The 16,038-nt window shown below is 41.3% G+C and overlaps 1 protein-coding gene across 5 annotated transcripts in view; it reads right to left on the reverse strand.

Annotated features, from left to right (window-relative positions):
• Positions 1–16,038, reverse strand: part of DHRS7B (dehydrogenase/reductase 7B) — a 152,349-nt gene that overhangs the window by 86,949 nt on the left and 49,362 nt on the right. For 4 of the 5 annotated variants that reach the window (XM_069210041.1, XM_069210042.1, XM_069210043.1 and 1 more), the window contains one exon: positions 2,563–2,738. In XM_069210041.1, coding sequence (XP_069066142.1) covers positions 2,563–2,738 — 176 coding nt within the window. Of the gene's footprint in view, positions 1–2,562; positions 2,739–10,713; positions 10,855–16,038 lie in introns of those variants that run through there. The other variant, XM_069210045.1, reaches the window with a different exon arrangement.

The following is a 16,038-nucleotide window of genomic DNA, read 5'->3' on the forward strand; positions in this document are numbered from 1 at the left end:
CTTTCTGTACTAAAAAAGTATATTCCACCATGGATAAAACTGCTGGCATACCTGCTAAACTTGTGACGACTCCTTATTTTGATAGGGATTATCTCCAAGAAAAAGATTGTTTGGCTTCAGATAGAAGGAGTACATCATCCAGGGAACAATCTATTAATACAAGAGGGCATTTTGCAGTAGTATACTTCTTTTTACTTGAGTGGACTACGTTGGATGCGTTGTCACCCTCTCAAGGAATACCATATAGCAAAGTGCAAAATACATTTTTAAAATTAACTTAATATTTCAGGGCCAAACTGTGATGGACTGAAATCCACCTGGTACTGGTGAGACCATCATTTCATGAATTTGTGGCCAGTGTGGAACGTGTCTCAATGCAAGGTAACTTGTCATCCACATAGATAATTCCAACTAACGTTTGGGAAAGCACTGGCTCTGAGTGAAAGGAGAAAGGTGAGGGCAGAGGGGAGAGGGGGAGAGAGGAGAGAGAGAGAGTGGGATACCCCGGACTCTGCTTTAAGGGGCAGCACTATTCTGCCTGGATGTTAAAATCAGAAGCTGATCTAATCAGCTGGAACAGAGTTAAGGCACACAGTAAGTATAATATACCAGCTGAAGGACAAGAACAAATAACTGAAACAAACCATGCCGGTGTCAGCAGCCAATGGTGCTACAAAGGGCCCAGAGCTGACCTAGTATCTGGTCTAGGCTCCTGGACGTGGCTGAACACAAGCAGAGAAGACTGTACAAGAAATGGGGACAAGAGAGAGCACAACCAGCAGTTCTAGGCAAGGGATCAAGGCAACTGTAAAGGGCAAAACAACAGTAAAGGAATGTAAAACAAGTGCGACCTAAGCAAGATCATAAAACCCAATGAAGCTCCATAACAAGTTGCCAGGAAGAGGTCCGAGTTCCCACAGGGACTAAACAGAGCTCTACCCTTCTTGACATGGAAATAATCCCATCCCAGAAAGGGCGTGCATGAAGGTCACTAACAGTTAGCAGACTAATAATCGCCGGTCAGCCTCCCTCAACCCGTTCTCAATACATTTTAAAGCACCTTAAACCCCGGTGAATCCACTAGCTCACCTGAATATTGACAAAGCTACCACAGCAACAAGAACATGCCATTCGGGAATCTTTCAAAGTGCACAAACAAGGATATTAGCTTCCTCACTTCACTTGAGGAGAGTAGTACAAGCCAGAGGTGAAGTTGTCCTGTGTTTGTCTACCAGAGACAGACGTATATTGTAAAGAACTAGATCTCCTTCTCCTCTCATCAACTAGATGGTATAGTGTTGAAAATTAGTGCTCAAAAAGACCATGATGGATGGAAAACAATGTAATAATCTGTACAGTCTTTTCTCAAAATAATCCTGTATGAGTGCAGTACAGTCCTCTAATAAATGGAACTTGGCCGAAGGGCTAGTCTGACTAGGATTTGTTGTGCTTTCTAAAACTAATGTAACACTACTGAATTAATGCCATCTTTACCCAAGAGGTAACTCATCCAGAAAACACAAATGAAAGATATAAAGCATTATAAAGACCATGATAGTGCTGGATTGGTATTATTCTTCTCTTCCACCCAGCAATCCACAAAATACATTGCCACATCTTAATGTTCAGCCAAATCAACCCTTCTCTGAAATACAAAGTACTAACCTCTCGCACTGACAACACCAGAATGGAATTCCCATGCTTTCAAAGGGTCATGGATAAAAGCCAAAACAATTTCTAATTAGTTAGGGAAAACTCATAAAATGTGGCAATAGATGCCCCATGTTCAGATTTAATTAAAATGTTTCAGTGACCGGTCTCTGCACATTCCAAGGCCCAAAGATTTTCCACTAAATATTGTTTGGATATCATAAAAACACACTGCCATCCTTTCCACTGCATTGTTTCCTTTACCACAAACCGAGCAGAAACATAATAAATGTTTGCACATTCAAATCACAAATGCAAACTAATATTTTGACAAAATTGCTCAAAATGTGCTTTTCTCCGACAACCTTCTCAGAATAAAATACCTTGGATACCTTTATGAACTGGGGAGATGGTCCTTGAGTTTGGAGCTCACAAATCATTGGTTACTAGAATGTGCGTTCATGGCCTAGAATTTCATCATTTATTATGGTAAACACTGTGTCGAACCGCACCTAAACCTTGCTATCCAGTTAGAAATGATCATCCTCTCCACATCACAACCTGATTTCTACGGACAGGAACACTTGCAGTGTTCAAAGCAGTTCCAGGGTTTGTGGATCCATGCAGAAGGTTCAGGATATCTACCTAAGAAAATTTTACAAAGTGTTTTACTGGTTACCATGGAAATCTGACATGTATTAGGTAGTCCTGGACACCCTTGCCAAAACTTAACATACACAGCAGATTACATTTTAGATAATCCTGCAGCAAGACAAGTGTCCTCCATAAAGCGATTTTCTATTCCTTAAAGCTTGGTCTGGGCTTTCTGAAATAACTACAAAAAAATAAATCATATTAAATAAGTTGCATGATACTTAAGCAGACTGGTGTCCAGAAAGAAAACAATCATACCTTTTCCCAGCCCAGAAGTAGCTCCGGTTATCACCACTACTGCGTCTTGTATGTATGCTCTGGTCCGCAGCCTCTGAAGCAGCTTGTAGAGGCCAAAAACCCCCACACTCCCCAGCAGAAGTGGGATAATTGCCATTGAGGTGATATCCATTATTTTCCACTTACGAACACTTTGCCTGCAGAAATTGGTCAAAGGCAAATAATCACATTGTTACAATGGAGCTTTAATTTATTTTACAATCTTTTAATTGTTTAGAAGCTTTTGAGAGGCAGTTTCCAGTTATCTTTATTATTAAAGTATTATCGGGCATTTAACCGGAAACAGACTCTTATTCTTGGTTTATTTTTTGTTAAGCAGTTTCAAAAGAGGAAAAGAACAAAAATAGAAATGGGGGCATCTTCTATTGATACTTAACAACAAAGAAGGGCGAATGAGCCCCCACTTGGTAGGCCTGTTCAGCTCTTTTCCCAGGATTAGAATTTGGAAGGATTTGCTTGCAAATCATAAGGACAGCTGCTCTTCCTTTACAAAGCACAATTTCTGTTCACCGTTTCTGAGACGGTCTTAAAAGGGTAAATACCAATTTGAGTGATTGCCTTTCCAATGTTACATCTCTTTTTAGAACTGGCTTAACATCGTAGCTCACATCAGATCTTATGTGATCAACAGAAAAATAGCTTTAAGAAACACCACAGAAAGGGGGAGATTTAGCTCCACCCAAATGTTGATTACCTTGAATAGAGGCTTTCATTAGGTCAAAGTTATATGCACCAACTGAAAAAGAGTGCTTGTATAGCACTTTTTGTGCTGCGGGAAAGCTTATGCTCAACACAGCAAACCTGAGCTGTTTATGGTTATAGGCCTGATCTTATTTATTTTGAAAATTATATGTTTAATTTATAATGCTTCAATGCTGAATGGTCACTGAATTGAGTTAAACATGAAAGCAAGTATGTTTCACAGAATCTCAGAGATTACCCTTGGAGACCAGGCTTTTGGTACAACGACCCACTTTAAAAAAAAAACTAGGGTCGAATTTGTGCTGTGAGAATTCCTGCTGTGCAGTTTTAGGAGGGACTGCATTCTGTTTTGCTTATGCTCATTACGGCAGGCCCAAGTTTTTTATGGTAGCAAGCCAATTGTAAACGCTATAGTCTTGCACAGTTTATTAGGAAATGTTATGTCAGATGCTATAAGATTGATCTGTTTCTTAAGAAAAATTACAACATAGGCTGTTGGCTGACATGTATCATGAAAATTATAAGTTACAGCCAACAGCCCTTAAAGAGTGAATTCTTACTACATTATATCACATAGAAACTCAAAGATTATTGTAGTAAGCAAAGATTTGTTGTTATAAACCCTCACAGTAAAATATCTTCACAGTGATAATCCTTGCTATACCCTCTTGGGAGGGCCTGGTATGTGGCCTGATGACATGTGCATAGACACCTGAAATTGAGTGACTTTCAGTGTCAGAGCTGACTGCCACTCTTTTAGCTTTCCCTTTTTTACTGTTATCAGTCCCTTTTAATTTCTTTCTGTTTGTCTTAGAACATCCTGCAGCTTCCCACAAAGTCTCACCAGGCCGCTTTCTTTCTGCTCTTATAATCTGAAGTGTGAGCTGCTCCTTGTGCAGCCACTATTTCTAAACTGGTGGTCATCTTGGAAAGGTACTGACCATAATATATCATAGATTTACTGTTCCAAGATAACCATCATGTTTAGAAGCATTACGTTAGCCATCTTGGACCAGAATGTTAGAGATACACTATATACTCTTTAGCAAAGAAGGCAGGACTTCACTGTTTAAAGTGAACAGATGGAAGAACTCTCACAATTCGCAAATCTGGATTAGATTTAGAAAGTATAGTTTCAAACATTTTCAGTGCATCATTTACCACATGGTACTTTGCCACACAGGTAAGTATATATTTTTTAAACAACAAAAGAACAAGTTTTATGTTATTAAAAAAAAGAAAGGGTTATGGTGGGGGTAAAGGAATGTAGGGGCGATTTTGGGGTTAAGAAGTGCTAAAGATAAAATGAGATAAGGGTGTACTTAGGAGCGGGTAGAGGTAAAGAGATGCAAGATAATTTTAGGGTTTAGGGGTGGAACATGTAATAGTAGTAGTAAGGGCAAATTTGGGATGTATTGATGGGTAAAACACAGGGGTAAGGGTGATTTTAGGGTGGGGATAGGTAAATGGAGTTAAGAATGATTTTAAAGTTAGGAGGTGGGTAGAGGTAAAAGGAGATAAGGGTAGTTTTAAGGTTTAGGTTTCGGTAAAAATAAGGTTATCATTAGGCTTAAGAGGGGAGTAGAGATAAAGGGTGGTAGAGATTTTTAAGGTTCTGGGTAGGGAAGAGATACAAATATTTTTAGGGGTAAGGTGTGGGGGTTAGAGGTAATAGGGGTTCTTAGGGGTGAGGGGAGGGAAGAGGTAAAGGGAGGTTAGAAGAATTACATTTTCGAAATACATATAAAATTAAATAAATATATATTTATTCACTAAAAACAACAAAAAAAAGGTTACGGGGACGTTAGTTAGCCTCACAATTTACCCATAGAAATTCACCTGTTATAGTTATCTCAAATAACTATAACTCTTACCATAAGGTAACTATAACTTTCGCCCCTGCACAGCACAGTCGTTTCGTGAAAATGTTTACTGCAAATATTACATTGATATTATCAATGATGTTATCAAAGATGTCATGAAGGCACTAAATTGTGGGGTAATTAGCAGTTCATGTCGAGGGCGGGAATTATATTTACCTTAGGGCACGAGTTACAGTTAATTGAGATAACTCAGGCCTCGAAAAATCATATAAATATTACTAGACCTGCAGGTCAAGTAACTTAGATAATGTTTGACCAGTAAACACATCTCAAATTCTGCGATCCCAGGCAAATAAATTTACAGAGCTGCCTTTTTCTTCATTCTCACATATGATTGCACCTTCAAATATGTGAGCTCAGCATTTCTGCAGTACAAGAAAACCTCTTCTGATTAAGTAGGCTAATGTTTGCTGTATGTATCACAAGAATCAAGCACACATATAGAGGCCACATGACCCACGGCTTCTTTTAGTTTAATAACAGCATTGCCATCAGGGCAGGAGTGTTTCTCAGTTTGTTTAAACACTCACTTTTAATAAATATCTTACTAAACCATGATGTGGTAGCATATTGTCAGCAACACAGTAAATTTCCAAAAACCGTTCCATTAACTTGCAGCTTTACTGATAAAACTGTGTAGTGTATTAACAATATGTGAAAATTAGGTTTCAGAAAACATATCCTTTGCACATCAACACATATCCTGATTTTCATACTATTAAAAATATTTATTTAATTACACAGAAATATAAAAAGTGGGCTCTCTCAACAACTGAAATATATTTTGAAATGCTTGCACAGTTGACTTAGTCCATGGGTACTTGCAAACATTTTCTCTGGGGCCAAAACATTTGGTCAGTGATGTGGCTGGGGGCTGCATTGATGCCAGGGCAGTGGCGGTTGGGTGGGGTGGTTAGGGGGGGATTAGTGGCAAGGTAGGTGTAGGGGAAGCAAAGGATATACATTTAGTGGCTGAAATAAACAATAGGAAACCATAAAACCTGGAATTAATCCCGGTTTACCCACTTTTCCAAATTGTGTGATCCTAGGCAATTGTTTAATCTCACTTTCCCTCCTTTTTCTGCATTATCACATTTAAGAGGACCTCGAAATACATAATTCATGGTATGCGCTGCACAAAACCTGCTTCTATGTTTGATTTATTAAACTATAATTTTGTTCATGTATGATAGGAACCCAGGCCACCCATAAAGTGCACATACCAAGTGACTTGCCTCTAATTTACTATTGGTGGTGTAAGGGGAAGAATTAATGTTTCCAAATTTATGGTTGAAAACTATCACTTTTAAATTAATACATCTCAATGCACTGATAAAATAAATTGTACTAAGGCGAAAAAGTTCTGCATGTTAACTAAATACACTTTCTTAATTTTCAAGGGACTGTCTTAGTTTTACACTTATGCTGCAAGATGTCTTTAAAAATGAAGGCGTCCCTAGTTACTTCCTTTCTTTAACACTAATTAAGTTTGAAATAAATTATTGTGTCTCTATTTCATATTTTTATTAAATGTTGTGTGTTAGGAAAAACCTGACACTGTATATCCTTTTATTTTACACTCTCACACAGTTCACCCTACAAAGTCCTGGAATTCTGCAGTCAGAAGGAGAGAGAGAGAAAGAGAGAAAGAGAGAGAAAGAGAAAGAGAGAGAAAGAGAGAAAGAGAGAAAGAGAGAAAGAGAGAAAGAGAGAAAGAGAGAAGAGAGAAGAGAGAAGAGAGAAGAGAGAAGAGAGAAGAGAGAGAGAAATTTAGGCTTTGATGAATGATACACTTAGAATGGGATATTTCTGGATAAAATGAAAAGAAAAATATTTTTGTCAATTAAAAAGAGTGAGATCACCTTTCAGTATGTAACTTATGGACCCCCTCTTATGACTACTGCCCCAGAGAGGTGGTGGTCCTTGGGGTTGTGGGTCTGCAACTGATCCCCCCCACCACACTCATTATTGGATTTTAGCTCTGGGGAGTTGGTGGTTCTTAGGGCTACAGGAGTGGGGATGGCCAGCTTGGTGGAGGGGGAGGGGGATGGGGAGAGGGAGGCATGCATCCCCCTGCTTTCAAAGTTATCTTCACCCTGGGGTAGGCGGCAGTCTCTGGGGCTGCGGGTGGGCCCGGCAGCCCCACATACCTTATTAGTTTGGCGCAAGAGATATGGAAGTCCCTGAGGCGTTGGCAAGCCCAGGATGGGGGGGGGGGGGCGTGCACCCCCTCATTTTCTGCTTTCCGCTGGGACTTGACCCACCTAGGGTCTTTATGAAAGACAGAAAATTAAAACAAAAAAAAAAAAAAAAAAAACATCAGAAAAATCTGTGGATCCGTGGATTTTTCCGACGTTTTAAAAAAAGAAATGCTTTTAAGCCCTAGAAGTGTTCCTCTGGGACCCGAGCACCAGAGCCAAGGGGTCAGGGTGTCCCTAAACTGCCCCCCCATTTATTTTTATTTTTTTACTTTTTTTTCTGGATTAAGGTTTCCTGCTTGAAGTGTTGGCAGCCAATCAGTTATCAGCACGGGGACAGTTGGATCAGGAGAGGATCCACATCCCTAGATATCTATATTTTTTAACTCTAATATCTCAGAAACTACAGAACTGATTAACACCAAATCACAAAAAGTACACTTTCTCGACCAAGAGCTAGCTTTCTGGCAAATTTGGTGTAATTCTGTTCAGGCTATAGTCATGTTCACAAGTTTGAAAAATCCCATTGACTTAAAATGGGGGAAAAGTGTTCCCATTTTTCTTGGCCCTCACTTGATGGATCACCCTGAAACTTTCAAGACAGCAGCTGAACTGACCAAAGTAAAGTTTTGAAACTTTTGTGAAGATTCATCAAGCCGTGCCAAAGTTATTGGCAAGACAATAAAAGCTCCGTCCATGGAAAATAAAAAAGTCCTAACTATAAATACCCAGTGGCAACTGCCACTAGATTTTATATGTGCGTGTGTCTCCAAATATATATATATATATATATATATATATATATATATATATATATATATATATACACAAATCTATATATCAATCATGAGAATGCTTCAGAAAGACTCATTCAAATTTAGCAAATTTTAAGGGTCAACCCGCTGTATAACGTGTGGTAAAGATAAGAATTGTTAAGCCATTCATCTGCCAGGAAATGATATTGGGGTAAGCAGTGTATGTGATGTCTGCAACAAGGCAGGTTTGTAGTGTGCACAAGGGGCTCCTTTAGCTGGATTATGTAGTGTCAAGGTCAAGTTCAACGGTAAGGTCTACAAGTTTTCATGTTTTTTTTTCTGTGCATTGGAGAAGTAGGCCCAGTTCCGTGCACGACAAACTCTTCAGTTGCCAGTGTACAATATCACAGTATGGATCTATTAAAGAACTTTATGCCACTAAATGCAAAGCTTGACTCAATATATTTCTTTTTTAAATTTAGGATTAATACAATTTTTTTTACAATTAGCACGAGTGCTCTAATTCAGTGAGGTGTGAGCTCATCTTGCATTACCGACAGTGGTTCTAGTATAAACACGCAAACATATGTATGCAAAATGTGACAATTGAGGTTATTTATAATGCCCCTTAACTGAGTGAACAACACCTGCATAAGCAGGAAAGCAAGATTGGCACTGGTTTACTTTCAAAATAAAACGTACACAAATTTGCAATGTGAAACAATGTTTTGTTAAACTATTGTGGAACTTCAAATGCAATTTATCAGAAGGATCATTTAATAGATCATGTTTTACACGTCAATATAAAAAAAATAGATGCATAATGGAGAATCAGTGTAAAACCATTATGGGTCAAATGAAAATACAAGAAGGGCCAGATTCTTTAAAATACAAAAATCACGAAAGTGCACCCGCGAGATACATGTCCTCACATTGGTGCAGATTTAAGACTTTCACAAATTCATTAGAGTTTACAGTAGCAGGCCTGGAAACTTACTTCCAACAAAACTTTATGAATTGCACGTTCGAATAAGCTAAGCAAATATCTGTATTTTTACTGATGAGAAACTTTGCGACCGAGTGCAAAATTTGCTTTCTCTACAGCCCCTTTTTCCCACCCTGGAAATATTTTACTCCTGCCCTTTCTGGAGTTAATTTCCAACATTTTTCAGTGTTCGAATTCACTGGAAAGGAGTGGGTTAATACCCTAAAACATATTGGTTTGTCGTGTGCACTGACCCACAAGTTATTCCAAACTTGGAACTACTGCTTCTCGTTTACTTCCATCCCGGAAGGTAAATTTGCACAATGGGCCAAATCGGGGCCTAGCCAGATTCCACACCTTGAGTAAGAGCCCTACAAAATCGAGAAGGTTTTTTTCAAAGCACTGACACAATAACAAAGCTACCACAAGTTGTCACCATACTGCATGGCAGCAAAAGGGACAGATGTATTTTTTTACAAGGCAGTAGAATTCTGAAGTATCAAGTCTCTAGGACAAGTAGCTATTTTATAAAATTTCACTCCCATGAAATATTTGTACCAGGTCCTGAACTAAGCAGACGTCCCCTTGAAAGTCGCACCTGGCACTGTTGTATTGTAACCCCGTGGTTCTCCCTAGCCTTTGAGAACAGGAAATCCTCCTGATTACTCAACACCCCACTAGAAAAAGAACCCATGTACAGTTCTTCAAACAATTTAGCGCCTAGACTTTAGAAGACAACTCAAATCCCACTGTTCAGTAACATCTACCTAGCCTGAAAGTTTCAACTTACACAGTTAGAGTGAAGCACATATAAATGGCTTTGGCGCTTGCTGCTCCAGCTACTGGATCTGAAGGTCACAGGTCTAAAACCGTGTAGGCCACCTCAAGCTTTCAGAGGTCGACACGATGATGAACGTTCATGTTTTTACGACATAAATCCTGAATATCAAATGTTAAAAATTGTGGCCGTCTGCTCACACAAGAACAAGAAGTGTATTTGCCTTGATCTAGTGTTAAATTCAGGTCATTACATTGCACATGACTGATAAATGCAGCGCAATAAAACGCGAAATTGTTCGCATCTGTACTTTATGTCGCAACCAGAAGATTTGTGAATTATTATTTTCGGATAGTGTCAAATCTGAAGTTCTTAGTCGTATGTTGGAAGTCTCTCTATTTCTGAAAAATGAAAATCAAATCTGTGTTTAGTGCTCAAAATAATATGCGAGTGCAACAATCTCTCAAACGCCGTACATTCAAAAATCAGGTGCAGTTGTATTAAAACCTAAATCATGAATGGAAGGGAAGTGAAAAGCCATAGAAGCGCAAGACACACCATATAGCCTCAAAGGCACGGCACAGATGGCAGAGCATTTAAATAAAGTCATCTCTCCCCAAACTCAAACGTGAGTGAACACATGCACCCACTTTTACAAACACGTTACCCACATCACTGACAAACAGAAGCAACTGGGACCGCCGGTCTATTTTCAGGCGCACGAGCTCTTCGCCAATTCAAGAGAAAGCCCCCTAACCTCTCTCGCAACGCCCAGAGGTGTCATAAAAAAAAGCGTAGGTACTTCACTCACCTGCCCGTCTTCGGAGTGATACCGAGGAGTTGACCCCGCCTCAAGAACCAGGGGTACAGCCGGCGGGATAGCCTTTGGCAGGGACGACGGCTGTCTCGTGGCAGGGTCTCCCTCAGCTCTTTCGGCACAAGGGCAGACCGATTTAAACTGGGAAATGGCCGCGTGCCAAGGAGCTGTACTCAGCTCCGACACTTTCACGGTTAAGGCAGCCAGCCCAGTGCAGCAGTGAGGGTAATGCATCCCTGGCGACCTCCGACCTCTGGCGGTATTTCAATGTCGGGTTCAGCAACCAGTGGCGTTGGTGAAGTTTAATTGTTTTATTATTCAAAAGGCACAACACGTGAGATTACGTGTTTTATTGTCATAGTTAAATAAGATGGCATACAAAATCACTTTAAAAGTCAGTAAAGTGGAAGAAAAACCATAACAAATAAACCAGGTTTTCGAATTGGATCTCCAAGATTTCAGAATTTTGGACGCACCCATCATTTTATGACATCACTCTAACTGCTCCCTATCCCTTATACCACATCACGACAAAATAGGTGAGGGCAATATGACACAGGTAGGGTTATTTATCCACATATGCCTATTTACGTCTCTATATCAAGGGACGCAGAGGATACTGAAGAATTTTGCATGTTTTAAACAAAAGATACATTCTTAAAATGTTATTACGTTTTTTAAGACACAGAATCCCTTGTGTGGAAGGAAATCTTGTGCCTATTTGAACCTCACTGCAACATTTCTGTACATAATCTTGCATGTTTTCTTGCTCTTGACATTCGCGTTACAAGTCCCCGTACAGGTGCTCTACATGTTTTTACGCAAACTGATCCCCAGCAGAATACTATGGTTCAGTCAAAGTGAACTGCCTTTTAGGATGGGTGACTTTCCACCCCACACATGGGGCATGACACAACTGATGGCTGGCGGCAGGTGACATAATGTCCTGGGATACAGGCCTTTTTACCTGCACCATAAATTGGAGACATGCTCTAATCACCCTCATCAATAAATATGGTGCTATTGACAAGTAACAGATGTTTATTGTTAACCAACTAATGAGTACTCATTTTATCAACATAAAAAGCATGAGGTACCTGCTGGGATTCAAAGCGGATGCCACTGAGTTAGACATACATTTCTGCAATGGATACATAAGTTTACCTAACTAATAGAAAGAAAAACGCAGTAATTTTTTCTGTCACAAAGCTTCTCTTCAAAGCAACTGGATAGTGGTTTGTGACATGCATAAAATAGGTCCTCAGCAAGTTCCTGATTCCAGGTCTCCGCATCAGCAGGAGTGTGGATAAACAACCCTACCTTGTGATCCTTCATTTTCTAGTGTACTGTTTTTGGGATTACAAATCTGCATCCTCTTTGGATCCGACGCTGAAGCCAGAAGCAACCACCATGTGAAGAACCAATCTACATCCTAATCCTAGATAAGCACTGTTCAACCAGGAGAAAATCATAAGTGGCCATTTAAAATAGCACATTTACAAACCTATAAATAAACTTAACACCTATCTCATGGGGTTGGAGATTAAGCCACCTTTTAAACTAAGTAACTGTGAATGGTCTGCCTCATGGAATATTTTACTGCATAACTCATCAATGGCCCTACTATCACTATGTATTAAACTATTTAAAAAATGCAGATGCTTAAAACCAAGCTACAAAAAAAACAGGAACTTTTAAAGAACACAAGTGACTCTGAAGTGGCATACATACCACAGAGGATAGCAGAAGTAGAACATATGACAGCAAGGAATGCTTTTAAAATGAAATCTGCAAAATGTGAAAGGGACATGTTAAAATTTCATATACCTCCTCTCCCAACCCCACTTCATAAACCATTCTGTTTTTGGAGATATACTGGTCAGTGTATGTCCTGTGGGTAAACAGCATAAAACACAGAAGGTTTATAAGACAAGAAAGAATGCACAGCGCCAGCCAGCTACAATCCTTCCAGATATCAGATAGAGTTATTGACTTAACGAACGAGTTACTTACCTTCGGTAACGACTTTTCTGGTGGATACATTAGCTACCTGTGGATTCCTCACCTCATGAATACTCCCATGGCGCCAGCATTCTACGGAAATCTTCTTACTAGTCTCTGCACGTCGACGAGGACGTCACTGTCTCGCACGCGACGCCGTCTGATGTCATACAGGCAATAAGAGGTCCTCGACGACGTGCGGACGTCAGTACCAATCATTTTTTACGTGCATGAGAACAACCAGGCAATGCAATGAAAGAACAAAGCAACATCCATTATATTGTAAAAATACACCACATTGTATGAATAACTGTAAATCTTTTTTATGTACATATATATATATATATATATAAAACTCTTTCTTTTAAAAATATATACACACACCAAGTATATACATAAAGATATATACACATATACCTATATATATATATATAAATATATTATATATATACATCTATTGCACCCTCAAAGATCAAGAGGAGCGCACTCAAGGATTACATGGCAAGACCATAAAGGCAACGGGGAGGCGGGTGGGACCGTGAGGAATCCACAGGTAGCTAATGTATCCACCAGAAAAGTCGTTACCGAAGGTAAGTAACTCGTTCTTCTGATGGATACAACTACCTGTGGATTCCTCACCTCATGAATAGAGTCCCAAAGCAGTACCACGCCCGGCGGTGGGTGCCTAAATGGTCAAACCAAGAAATCCTGCAGCACTGACCGTGCAAAATGGCCGTCCCTTCTAACCTCAGAATCTAAACAGTAATGTTTTGCAAAAGTGTGAAGGGACGACCAAGTTGCGGCCTTGCAGATGTCGACCACAGGAACACCTCTGGCTAAGGCCGAAGTGGCCGACTTAGCTCTGGTGGAATGAGCTCTAATGCCCTCAGGAGGATCCTTCTTTGCCAAAGAGTAACATATTTTAATGCAAAGAACAACCCACCTGGATAGTGTTCTCTTGTGGACTGCCTTTCCTCTCCTCTTGCCCACGTATCCAATAAACAGCTGATCCTCCAGCCTGAAATCCTTTGTTCTATCGATAAAGAAGCTCAACGCTCTCTTTGGATCCAGACGGTGCAGTCTTTCTTCCTCTTTGGAAGGATGAGGCGGAGGATAGAACGTGGACAAAGTAATTGTCTGAGCCAAATGGAAGGGTGAAACAACCTTCGGGAGGAAAGCAGCCTTGGTCCTCAACACCACCTTATCCCCATAAAAAGTTGTATAAGGGGGTTTTACTGATAAGGCCTGCAACTCACTCACTCTCCTTGCTGATGTTATAGCTATCAGGAAGTCTGTTTTTAAAAACAAATACCTCAAGGGGCAAGAATGCATAGGTTCAAAAGGGGACCCCATAAGGAAAGTCAGGACTAAGGACAAATCCCATTGCGGCATAACGAATGGCTTTGGAGGATATTGATTTAGAAGACCTTTCAAGAATCTGATAACAATAGGGGATTTAAATAAAGATGGTTGGTCTGGAAGACATATGAAGGCTGACAAGGCCGATAAATAACCTTTAATGGTAGCCACTGCACAACCTTTCTGCGCCAGAGATAGAGCAAAAGACAAAACGTCCGATAGATGAGCTTGTAAAGGATCAATCTGCCTCTCTCCACACCACGCAACAAATTTAGACCACCTATTAGCGTAGATAGATTTAGTGGAGTGTCGCCTGGCCGCTAATATAACATCCACTACCTCAGGCGGGAGAGAGAAGGAACTCAGGTTGCCCCGTTCAATCTCCAGGCATGTAGGTGCAGACTCTGGAGGTTGGGGTGTAGAACCTGCCCCTGCGACTGCGAGAGGAGGTCTGCCCTGAAAGGGAGACGGAGCGGCGGGCACGTTGAGAGTTGGAGAAGGTCGGAGTACCACAACCTCCTTGGCCAATCCGGAGCTATTACGATTACTAGAGCCCGGTCTTGGCGAATCTTCCTCAATACTCGAGGAATCAAGGGTATGGGAGGAAACGCGTAAAGCAACTGGCCGCACCAGGTCATTTGAAACGCGTCCCCCAATGCTTCCTGCATCGGATACTGAAGGCTGCAGAACAACGGACAATGCGCGTTCTCTCGAGTGGCGAACAGATCTACCCGAGGAAACCCCCACTTCTGGAAGATTAAACGGACTTGATCTGGATGGAGACGCCACTCGTGGTCTGCCGAGAAGTGGCGACTGAGACTGTCCGCACGCACGTTCAAGACTCCGGCCAGATGGTTTGCTATCAAGCAAATCCGATGGTCCTTTGCCCAGGACCATAGTCGAAGAGCTTCTCTGCAGAGAAGGTACGACCCCACTCCTCCCTGCTTGTTTATGTACCACATCGTGGTAGTATTGTCCGTTAGGACCTGTACCGACTGACCACGAAGGGAAGGGAGGAAGGCCTTGAGAGCCAGACGTACAGCCCGTAACTCTAACAGATTGATGTGAAAAATCTGTTCCTCTGGAGACCAAAGACCTTTGATCTCTAGATCCCCCAGATGAGCTCCCCACCCTAGAGTGGAAGCATCCGTTATGACTGTGGCCACTGGTGGCGACTGCTGGAACGGTTTTCCTTGTGAAAGATTGTTGCTTGCAATCCACCACTTCAAATCCACAGCAGCATCTCTGGAGATCTTGACAGTACCCTCTAGATCCCCTCTGTGTTGAGACCACTGCCTTCGGAGGCACCACTGAAGAGCCCTCATGTGCCAGCGAGCATGCGTGACCAACAGAATGCAGGAGGCAAAAAGACCGAGCAGACGAAGGACCTTGAGGACTGGAACTACCGCTCCATTTCGAAACATTGGAACCAAATCCTGAATATCTTGAATCCGCTGAGGCGGAGGAAAGGCCCGATCCAATGTCGTATCCAGTACTGCCCCTATGAACAGGAGGCGCTGAGAGGGCTCCAGGTGAGATTTGGGCTCGTTCACCGAAAAGCCCAGGTCGAACAACAACTGGGTTGTTGACTGCAGATGACGCAACACAAGCTCCGGGGACTTGGCTTTGATCAACCAATCGTCCAAGTAAGGGAATACTGCTATCCCCTTCCTTCTGAGCTCTGCCGCAACCACCGACATCACCTTCGTGAAGACTCGAGGTGCTGAAGTAAGACCAAACGGAAGGACCGCAAACTGGTAGTGTTGCGATCCCACCACAAACCGGAGATACTTCCTGTGTGACTTGAGTATCGGGATATGAAAGTAAGCATCCTGCAAGTCGACAGACACCATCCAGTCTTCCATGTTCAACGCCAAAAGCACCTGTGCTAGGGTCAGCATCTTGAACTTTTCCTGCTTGAGGAACCAATTCAAGATCCTCAGGTCCAGAATTGGTCTC

The sequence above is a fragment of the Pleurodeles waltl genome, chromosome 10 (assembly GCF_031143425.1).
Source record: "Pleurodeles waltl isolate 20211129_DDA chromosome 10, aPleWal1.hap1.20221129, whole genome shotgun sequence".
Classification (NCBI taxonomy): Eukaryota; Metazoa; Chordata; class Amphibia; order Caudata; family Salamandridae; genus Pleurodeles; species Pleurodeles waltl.